Here is an 11,418-nt window from a genome sequence, read left to right on the forward strand (position 1 = left end):
AAGCGGGTAGCTAAACACAGCTCTCGTTAAGGGCAGGCTGATATTACAGTTAAAGAGTGTTGGCATTTTGAAACAGTCCCAGCAGTGCAGAGCTAATGTAATACCCCTGTTTAGATGCCTTGCTTTTTACCTCCAAATAAAGAGTTATTTTCAATAGGCGTTGCCATTAGGAGCAAACAGCAGTCTGTAAGTGGGTAAAAATTACTCGTTTCTGCTCTGTTCCTGTTCAAACAACCGGAGAGCGTTCTGGGTAACGCCTGTGACAGGGAAAGCAAGATAAGAGTGTTTGCATCGGAGGGCCTGACTGATGCCGGGTGAAGGCAATGAGGTCTAAGGGCTGCGACAGAAGACAGGTAGGAGGAAAGTCGACAAGGCGTCCAAGGGAAAGTGCGTGAAGGTGTGCTAAAGGGAGATAGCTAATATGAAGGTCAGGAGAGAACAAGGGAAACCAGCGGAGACAAGTAAGAGCAGAGACCAAGGGGAAAAAAGACTGAAATCTACCGGAGTTTATTGGAGAGTGCCATGGCCACGCTGCATGGGCTTGGAAAGACAACCAGATGAGACAGACGGTGCCCGCGCTTGTCTTCTGCTTGTAATCTTTTTAATATCGTTGCCGTTCTGGTGAGTCACAGGCGCCAGCTTCCAGAGGGAAGGTGGGAGAGATGCCTTCGCCCACCTCGGCGGCCTGCCTCTCCCTCAGCGAGTCACCGTCCCCTTAGCTCTGGCGCAGCTGCCGGGCGTTTTGGAAGCACGTCCAGCCTGGGTAATTCTGGATGGCGAGGCTCTCCCTGGCACGCCTGAGGGGAGACACGAGGGGTGGGCGCCATCGAACGCCTGAGGATGGTGGTTCTCCCGCCTCGCCTCCCGCCTTCCGATGCAAAGCGCCCAGGTCAAAGCCAGCAGCATCGCAGGGAAGGTGAAAGGAGGGAGGCATAAGCCTTTCCTTGTAGTACAGGAAGAAAAATGCTTACTTTTCTCCAAGGATTGGGTCTGTGTCTCTGCAATAGCCATTACTTATTTATAAAAATTAGGCAGCCTCCTCAGGAAGCATTACGACCACCGCAGAGGAACACGGATTGTCCTACACGGGCTGGGCCCTGGTTTCTGTTGCAAGATCAGTGCTGGAGACGCCACATAAGCTTTTAGTAAATGTTAGATTTTTTTTATTTTTTTTATTTACAGTTTACTTCACGCATGTACGATGGGCCGAACACCAACCCCAACGGACGAAATTAAACAAAATGCACCACTACAGGACTTAAAAGCTGTATTTACCAATAACATCACGACGCTTAAGGTTGAAAAAAGTTTAAATATTCCCTTCATGTACGAAGGGGGGGGGGGGGTGTGTGTGCCCCGGGCAGATACCACCTCAGGGAGGGGAGGGGGGGCGGCGTCCCCTTCCTCCCGTTGTGCCTTCCTGCCCTGCCCCCGCTCCCCCCCCTCCGCCGAGAACTGCGTTGAGCAACCCCATCCGGGTCCTTGTCCGGCGGGCCGTGGCCCACTCGGCATCACGTGGGGCAGGAGGGCGGTGGCACTAGGCGTGACAGTGGGGGGGGGGAAGGAGCAGGGAAGTGCGACCCGGATTCTTGGTGTGGCGACAGCTAGGAGATGCTCTGTCGCCGTCGTACTCTCCCCTCCGTCTCTCCCGAACAGGAGTGTCTGTGGCTAGCGAGGCTACCGCTGAGCCTGCCTGGAGCACAACGTTCTGTGCCCCCCCCCCCGGTGTGGGGCTCTTGCGCTTGGTACGCGCCCGCCAGAGCGCGCCTGCGCAGTGCGGGCAGGGCGGTGCCTGTGTGACTCAGGCGCTGCCATTTTGAGTGGTGGGTCCTGGCCGCGCAGCTCCGCTCCGCGCTCGCTCCCTCCCGTGCCGAGGCACAGGCGCAGACCGAGGTGCTGCCGCTCGCTCCTGCCGTCGCCTTCGAGGACGTCCCGGGACCTCCTGGGCGAAGAGAGGCTCGCCTCAGCCCTTTCGTCCTTCTCCCGGCCGTCCCCGTCCTCCGCCGCCGCCGCTCCGGGATCTCTATGCCCGCCGCCCTCCGTAGGAGCCACTAGCGCAGGCACCCGCCGCCGTCTCCTCCTCCTTCCGCTGCTGCCACCGCCGTCGCCTCTTCCTCCTTCTCCTCTTCCTCTCTCCGCCACCATTTCCCCACTCCCCGGCACCGGGGCGCTGAGCTAGACTATGGGGACCAGGTTGGGGCTGAGCAGCGGCAGAGCGGGCGGCCCGGTCACCGTGTCCACTGCAGCAGGGATGGGGGGGCTCCGCGGCTTCGTGGCTTTATCTTGACATGGCTCCTCTCCGTGCTGCTAGCAGCGCCGCCGCCTCCACTGCTCCTCCTGCGCCCGCCGGCTGCGGGTAGCGAGCGGGCCACGGTCTCGGTCTCTTGCCTGAGTTTCTCAGTCTCTTGCTTAAGTGGGGGGGGGAAGTTTTGGGAGGGGTTCCTTTTTTTGTTTTTTTTTTGTTTTCTTTTTTTCCCGTTTCCTTTCTTTTTTCTTTTTGTCAAGAGAGGAGGGGGAATACTTTTTCCCCTCTTCTTAACCTGGTCTGACGAATTTGCTAACCTAAAAACTTTTAACCCCGACTAATCAAACACCTGGGGGGGAAAATGTCTGGAGAGAGGAAGAAAATAACCTGATAACCGGGGATTTGCTTTTGGGGGGGGAGGGTGTTTTAGAGGTTTAAAATTGCAACCTAGGCTTGCAATTGAAAAAAAAAAAAAACCCTCGCAAAAATTTTTGACACCGAAAACCTGTTTTGCGAGAAAAGCAGGAGCAAAACTCTCCATGTTTTCCAAGTCGTGACCATGAAGTGAGAGGGGAGACGCCGTGCTACTGTGGGTGTCCCGTTTCCCTGGGCACAGGCCGCCTGCTGCAGCCTCTGCCGTCTTGTGTAGAGAGAGGCCTAAGGAGAAGCGAAAAGCATTGGCCATGCACAGCCTCGGCTAACTGTGCTCGCTGTGGAGCGCAGCAGCAGCAGAGAGAGAAGGATCCCCGGGGGATCAGCAGCCCAGGGAGCGTGTGAGGTGTTGGGGGATGTAGGGCTCTCCCACTGGTAAAGGAGCCCGGGTTTGGGGCACTGATTTGGGTTTTAGTCTCTAGGTGAGATAATACTGTCCCTTGAACCCCTGCCCGCCCCTCATCTATGGCCATCATGATCCCTCTTCTCTTTGGCAGCAGTAGCCTCAGGGCAGTGATGTGCCTGATGACGAGCAGGATGAAGTTAGAAATGACTCCGCTGTTTTTTCTCTTTGCTCCCCTGCAAACCAGCACTGTGTTGTCTGTAGTTGATTTTGTTGTTGTTGTTGGCAGAGAAATGTCATACCTCCCAGGATGTGCACTCCTCCTTTGCACCCTTTTCTCTGCTCTCCACCAAGTGTAATAATTCTAAAGAACAAAAAAAAAAGACGGGCAACATAGCAATAGTGGAAAGCTGGGAATAATAATCAGTAGAGTCATGAATCTGGCTGGGGTAAAACGCAATTTGTAATTTCAGCTTCATTTTTTTTTTTGTAAGCAGAGCAAAAGTACCCCCCCCATGGATTGGGCTTGTGCCAGTTGCTTTTTATTGTACACATAAATTGTGATAAGATTTGTTTTTTGTTTTTTTTTCTCATTCTTACCCACTTATTCCTGCGGCTAAACTGTTCAAATTTTTGTCTTCAAAATTCTTAGGGTTTTTTTTCTTGGTTTATTGTAAAACCTCTTGTCCAGCATGGCTGGACAACTACTTACTTTGTTTCTTGACCCCTCCGATACGACATTCTCGTAAAATATTGCCTGAGGTGCGGTTTTGGGTTACATTAGTGTTTTATCTATTCAGTCGTATTAGCAGGAATAAAACGACTTGTTTCTGTTGTACTTGAGTCTTACGAAAAGGTGCCCATAGTTTAGCAACAGTTTCCAAAGGCTTTAGTACCACCTGTATTACAAAATGGGGGACCCAAACTCCCGGAAGAAACAAGCTCTGAACAGACTTCGTGCTCAGCTTAGAAAGAAAAAAGAATCTTTAGCTGACCAGTTTGACTTCAAGATGTACATTGCCTTTGTGTTCAAAGACAAGGTAACTTGGTTTTAATGTTTCTCTCTTACTGTGTTGTCTGTTACAATGCATGTTGACTACGCTGTGCAAAGTCTTGCTGCCTGATTGCATCCTATAGTTTATCCTTAATAAATTCCATTGACTTTCTAACATTTTTTTAATGGCTAATTACTATAAAATTTACTTAGTTCATGTTTGCAGTTCTGGCTTTTTGTATGTTTGTAGTTTTGTAATGCAGAGGGTGCTAGTGCCTTATTAAATGATTACTTGGTAACTTCTGCATTGGGTAAATATTTTTCGAAGTTACTGTAACTCATTAAGCCTAATTGGGGTCTGAATTGCATAATTGTTGGCTGTGAACAGTGGAGTTGGAAAGGGAGACCTGGCTGGAGCGATTGCTAATGTTACTGCGTTTAAGACCTGGCAGTTGAAGGGAGGAGTTGTAAAATGCAATACTGAAATGGCCCAAGCACGCAGGCATATGTGAAACTGCTGCTACCATTTTGAAAGGGAGTGGGGAGGGAAGAGAGGAAGTCTTCATTTGCTTGGCTGCCTTGCCTGCTGCTGGATGCTGCGTGTCTGGGCCAGGGTGGTATTTCTAAAGCTAATTAGACCCAGAATTGTAGGAGAGTTTCCGTCCACAGAAGATGGGGAGAAGTAGGTGCTTGTACAAAGTGAATGAGCTGAACAAATGATGAACAAGTGAAAATAGAAGCAAGTGGCAACAGGGTACATAATGTGCGAAATGCATGTAGATAAGCACTGAAATTCTTTAATCCCCTCAAATGTATAGTTTTTGCATTTGCTGTAATAGTTATGTGTGTTTTAATGAAGACTCTGTTCTTTGAACTCTTAATTGAAAAGTTTCCGTGAAATTCCCAAGTTTAGTTTGCTTTTGTTCATCAGTTCTAGTGCAAACATAGATGGATGTAGTGGGATGTAATTTCTTGGTACTGTCTCATAGTCTTAAAGAGAAATATGAATGTTTAGTCAGTGGTAACAATTAGATTTTCTTAGATGATATGACTTTAATAGTTTTAGTTGGAGCATTCATACTACTTCCTGGTTGCTTTGTAGAAATTTGTTGCAAATGCCTGTTTTAAATCCCGTAAAATTTGCTTATCGCAGTGAACTGAAGATGTCCATCCAGTACCAGTTTGCTTAAAGTAGTTCAGCTCAGCCTAGCTTGGTCAGCAAATAGTTGCCTGTTATGTATGTTCTGGCTGGGGGTGTGAAGAATTATTTCATAAAATATGCTTTGCCTGCTATGTAGTTCTTAAATAGGTCAAGAGTTCTCATGAGCTATAAGAAAACTGTTAGAAGGAGACATACAACTCTAAGCAATTTTACATACAACAAAAACTCTTCCAAATTCCCCATAATGTTTTGGCCTTGTTTGAGAGATACTGAAATATTTGTAGTCAGCATAAAGGTTATTTAGCAGATTAAAATAGTCCTCCTTTGAGGAGGTTATGCCTTCTAGGTAACTTCAGATTGGATCTTGATCACACACTGCTACCAAATGTGGCATTGAAAGACTTCACTTTTCATAGAAGGCCAACTTTAAAGTATTGCAAAGGCCAGGGGTGGGGAAATGAGGATGGGGGGAGTGTTACTTGATTTGCAAAGAGAAGCTTGCAGAGGGCTCTTGGTCAGCCCAAAGTCATGTAATCTATGTGATAAAAGGGCAGTTCTGTTAATGTTTGGATACAACTTTAATGTTTGCAAGATTGGCATGTAAATCTGTATCTTTGGAGACTACAAAACCATCTTCAACTTCTTCTTATAAAAAGTTGTTGGACTGATTCTGTTTAATTTATAAAATTTTGCCTGTAAATTTTAGTGTGGTTTGTGTCAAAGTCCTAACTTGTGATGTGCACTTTATATATGAATGCTAAGAGAAAATCATAAACTCTGAAATAAACTGTTACCTATAATTGCCTAGAAGGGATTGTAATCTTGATGTAACCTGTGCTTTTTTTAGAAGAAGAAGTCAGCGCTTTTTGAAGTGTCTGAAGTGATACCAGTCATGACCAATAATTATGAAGAAAATATCCTGAAAGGTGTGCGGGATTCCAGCTATTCTTTGGAAAGTTCCTTAGAGCTTCTGCAGAAGGATGTAGTACAGCTTCATGCACCCCGCTACCAGTCTATGCGCAGGGTAAAGTTCCTCTTGACACTTGCTGAATTCTAGTTTTTCAACACTTGTGCTTTTCCTTGTGAATCTTAAGACTAATCTTGCTTTTTTTTTTCTCCTGTGCTGCATGAGGGTTCTGCATGAGGGTTCTGCAGGCATGTGTTTATGGGATCTAGTTTGAAGGGTTAACAGCCTATGTGTTCTGTTCTGAAATTCTGTTTAAATATGTAGTGCTCAAGCTTGACCTTTCATCTGTCTCACTCAAATATGCCTTGGGAATTATATCTTCTTGCCATCCTTGTCCTTTAGTAGGCATGTGTTAATTCTTGCAATAACTTGCTGTACAACTAAGTGGGTTTGCTCTGAATATTGGAAGATAGTCTTTGCTAATGTTTTCTTAAAGTTGGAATTTATATTAACTGGATTCTGATACTAAAACTCAGTGGAAGACAAGGAAGACTTTAGTTGTGCTACAAGTAATACAAATGGAAAATTACACAAACATGGTAATAAGTACCACCTTTAAATGATGTGCCTGTATGGATTAAGTTGCTTATCTGTATCTTTGGCTATAATGGAGGGAATGTAAGTACAGAACTTTACTACTTACAGGACGTGATTGGCTGTACTCAGGAGATGGACTTCATTCTTTGGCCTCGTAACGATATTGAGAAGATAGTCTGTCTCCTGTTTTCTCGGTGGAAGGGATCTGATGAACCCTTTAGGCCTGTTCAGGTATTTGTTTTTGTTTTTCTAACTTCAGTAAGTAACTTACACCTGGAGGGGAAGGTAAGTACTGTCTTTTCTTAACCAATAAGTTGATAAGGTGTGTGACTTCTGTGGATGTTAAAGTATGCTGTCTGTTTTTATTTATCAAGTAGTCAGTGTTTTGAATGCCAAATTCTGGTTCCTATCTTTATGCACTGTTATATTAGCACTTCCAAAATTTAAGCATCTGAAGGACCTTTGCAAATGACGTGTATGTATAAATACATGCATGATGTTAGTATTTGTACAAGTGGATTAGATGTGGTTTTTAGTACAGTTGAATCTTTGTCTAAATACGATGGTGTCATTAAGGGTCTGCGAGTTTCCTAAGTTGCTGTATTTTGTTAGATGAAAGAGGGTCTGAGATGGAATTGTTTCATAATAATTTTACCTTGAAATAAACTTCAAACATTTTAGACTATTTTTTCAGTAGCCAGCTTTAGCAGTTTACATTCAGATTTTTGAACAGTTACATGTATTTTCTGTGCTGGTTCTGCAATAATGGGAAGCTGTTGGAAGAAATGTGCTGTATTGTTGATGCACAGGGATGTTTTGCCACAACAAGCTAAATCTGGTTTTATACATGCAGTTAAAGTTGTACCTTTGAATTGTTAATCCATTGTTGCAATGACTTAACGTCAATGTTGGCAGAATGAAACTAGGTAATGCTTTAAATAGTGCCAAGACTCAAGTGTGGTGGTGTTGCTGTGGTCCCCAATTTTCTGCTTTTCATAGATGAGAAAAGGAAAGAAAAGTCATGGTAAAGCCCCAGATTGAAGAAGATTAATTGGTTAAATGTGAGCTTTAGCTTAATAAATATTTTATTCCCTTCCCTCACACAATGCAGGCCAAGTTTGAATTTCATCACGGTGACTATGAAAAACAGTTTCTGCATGTTCTGAGCCGAAAGGACAAGACTGGAATTGTTGTCAACAACCCTAACCAGTCAGTGTTTCTCTTCATTGACAGACAGCACTTGCAGGTAAGTTTATTTTGTCCCTCTTCTAAACAAGTGTCTTTTAATGATAAAATACTTTTTCTTAGGAACATCAGTGATTTTACTGCAAAATACTGAAGTAGAAACATTGATCATGCATTCATGCTTGCATTTCAGCAGTTTCAGAGGAACCTTATGGTATAAATAGGATTCATACATGCAAAAAGTAGTTATGGGCCACAGATGTGTTCACATAGAATGAATTTAATGTTCTTTTATTGAAAATTAAGTAAGTTCTAAAATAGACTTAATGGTGTTTTGGAAGAATTAAAACATTGGCTTAATGTGGGTGATACTACAGAAATTATTCAAGTGAAGAATGAACAGAGTAGTGAAAATATTTTAGGCATTACAGGTCACAGACTAATTTTGAGTTTGGGCTGTTTATGCAGATGAAACAGTGGCTTTTAAATATCTGTGGTTCCACAACCAGCAGCAAGCTAATAATTGGGCTGGATCTGCAGGGGGTCTGCCTATTAGTCTTGAGTTAACTTTCATGTTTAATAGTTTTTCTTTGGGTTTTCTTTGCCTCTAGACTCCAAAAAACAAAGCTACAATCTTCAAGGTATGCAGCATCTGCCTGTACCTGCCACAGGAGCAGCTCACTCACTGGACGGTTGGTACCATAGAGGATCACCTCCGTCCTTACATGCCAGAGTAAGGTACTGGCCAGCAAAATGGGGAAGATCACAGAATGCAGCAGTGGATTTTCACTTTCCTCACCACTTTATTCTTTCAGAATTTAGAAGAAAATGGACTCATGTTCAGAACACTATACATTGTGAAACTTGATCATCCTGGATTTTTTTTATCATTTGTATCTCAGAACTTTACAATTTTTTTTAGATGTTTTCTGCATGGACCTTGTGAAAGAGAGGGTGCTCTGCACGCTTCTGCACTGCATCAGCATCTTACTAAAATGTGAAATGAAGGGACTGTACACTGAAACAAATGTATCCGAAAGCACAAAGTGATCATTTGTGGTGGTGTTCCCATTCGTGCTGGTCATGCCCCCTAACATCTATAATGTTAACCATCAGTATTTGGAGGGTGAGAAGTGAATGTAACGGGTATAAAAGCCTTATAGCTTTGCTGTTAATGATTGTATCAAAGAGCACTATCATTCATTTTAATGAACAGAAAAGTGGCTATTACAATAGGAGGTAAATGCGGGAAAGAAATCTTTCTTTAAAAAAAAGCATCTCATTTAATGTGTAGGCAGTTTTTGCCTCTTTTATTTTGCTGGGCCATGTCTAAGTTTACTGGCACTTTTGTTTTGGATCTCTTTCCCCAAGTTGCTGTATAACTGTATGAAAGTATTCTTTTTGAGTTGGATGCATTTATACAGATGAGGCAGACCTGGAGTCTGAAGTTGCTAAAGCAGCTAAAAATAAAGTAAAATAATAGCTGCAGAAACAATGTTGGTAGAGGATTATTTTTTCTTGAGAGTTGAGACTTGTAAACTTGCAGGTGAACTGTGCAGGACATACTGGTTTCTAAAACATTTCTTATGGAAAACCCGTTGAGGTTTTTTTCTTTTGGAATAGACATTATAAAACAATGTAAAATAGTGTTTGGAGTGTCAAAAGTTGGTTCTGACAGAACATTTTAAGATTGTGCAATGATAAAAGGAAGACTACTGTATAGTTTTGATGACAAAGAAGGCTCTGCTTAAGGGTTGAGTACTTTACTGGAGTAAAACTGCATAAGCCTGCTCCCTTTGGATAAAACTAGTGCTTACCTGTTAAAAACTTGTATTTAGCTTTTGTTTGGAATTGGAAAAAATTGGAACTTAAATAAAATTAGGTGAAAGATGACTGGTTTTATTTATGGAAATCCTATGAATTGAATTTTAGCGGTGTCTTGCATCTTGGCAGTGTCACCCATTGCAAACACTGAAAATGTACAGGCTGTAAAATGGTATTAAGATTAACAAAGATTAGTGGCAAAGGTGTCCTGTATGTGGGCAGTATGTTTGTTCTGAAAAGTAGCTGTTGGAAATAATTGAATTACTAGCATACTATTGTATTGGTACATGGATATTTTTAGTTCTTTGGTCATCCTACAGGTTAAACTGGAGCTCCTTAGAAAAACACCACCCAAAAGCTGCAACTTCACATTAGTAAATGCCTTAAGTTACAAAGAAATATGTTGAAAATGCTGCTCTACAGAATGCCAAGACTTTCTAGAATATTTAGTAACCACCATACCTGCTAATAGTACTTAAAATTTCCCAGCTTTAAGTGCCCCTTCAAATGGCCTGTAAGACATAATACTGAGTGTCCACATGAAGCTTGAGAGACATTTTGTAGGGTCTTGAACGCTCAAGTTTCATGAGTTTGGATTTTGTTTCCTCAGTGCAATCCCTTTGTTTCTTCTTGATTTGTTGTTTTGGACATCATCTTGCAGCAGTGAGAGTATGGCCATGGTTATCTTGGTTAGCAAAGCAAATGACTTAGTTCTTGCATTAGGAGTTTTGGTTTTCTTTGTTCTGATTTCTTGTAGAAGAAGCCTCAAGATGTAAGCCTGAGTGGCTGCATACAATGCTTTTTTTAAATGTCAGCAATGTTATGATCCTTAACCTTAATTCTCTGTATTACAGGGAACAACCTCTTCAGTTTAATGGCTTTTTTAGTTTTGTGTGGGATGCACAGGCTACTTATTTGTTCTTTGTGACAGTGATCCCAGAGTTAAATAATACTTTGCTTTCTTGGGAGAACATGGTTGTATAATACTAATTTTGTTAAATGTGGTCTATTCTACCCAGCTAACAAACGTTACGCTTTTGCTGTGCTATCAGGTTGAGTTGATAGCTATCTGCATTGTGTAAGTTGTGGAAAAAAGATAAAGGGGAACAATAGGCTTCAGAGCATGAGAATCTCGGGGAGTGTATGAGAGTTTGTTCTGAAATCATTTGGCATCTTTGAAAGCTATCTCTTTCTCCACCTAAACAGGAGGACTTTTGAGCGAAAAGATTAAACTTGAAATTGTCCCACTCCTCCTTAATGGAGCTTCTAGTTCAATCTTGGAATATTATTCTGTTAAGTTCCTTCAGCAAAATGCCCTCCAGAAGTGAATGGAAGCCGTTCACAATATCCAGCTTTTGGTTTCAGGCCCTCTTTATATCACCTTAGTGGCTTTTTGGTAGGCTTTCTTAACTTCAGAGTGTAGGTTTTATTTCAGAAAACTAATGTTTACAAAGCAGAGTTTGTGACTGTGTAAACCTTATTAGTTTGTTCAGTGGAGCTGTTTGTAAATACAAAAAGGCCTCTATAGGAGAAGAATATTCGTTACTACCTGCTGTCAGCTGTTCGTGTGGCTGCTTTGGATATGCTAATACCAAAGATTGAAACAACACTCAATATCTTGCCTGAATATGGCAGTTTTACCAGGCTATTGTTTGAGGATTTGTCATGTGAACTTGGCAAGTGTGAATGGGGCTGGGATAAATGTGGAGGCAGCAAAATGAAGTAGAGA

At 42.8% G+C, this 11,418-nt stretch overlaps 1 protein-coding gene across 1 annotated transcript; it reads left to right on the forward strand.

The window, feature by feature from the left end:
- Nucleotides 1–1,795: 1,795 nt before the first annotated feature.
- On the forward strand, nt 1,796–9,758 carry C3H6orf62 (chromosome 3 C6orf62 homolog). Its single transcript, XM_075022855.1, has 5 exons — nt 1,796–4,060; nt 6,024–6,200; nt 6,789–6,911; nt 7,792–7,926; nt 8,477–9,758. The coding sequence occupies exons 1-5, from the start codon at nt 3,932–3,934 to the stop codon at nt 8,600–8,602; spliced, it is 690 nt and encodes a 229-aa protein (XP_074878956.1). The 5' UTR covers nt 1,796–3,931; the 3' UTR covers nt 8,603–9,758.
- The last annotated feature ends 1,660 nt before the right edge of the window (nt 9,759–11,418 follow it).

Source organism: Buteo buteo, chromosome 3 (assembly GCF_964188355.1).
Source record: "Buteo buteo chromosome 3, bButBut1.hap1.1, whole genome shotgun sequence".
Taxonomy (NCBI): domain Eukaryota; kingdom Metazoa; phylum Chordata; class Aves; order Accipitriformes; family Accipitridae; genus Buteo; species Buteo buteo.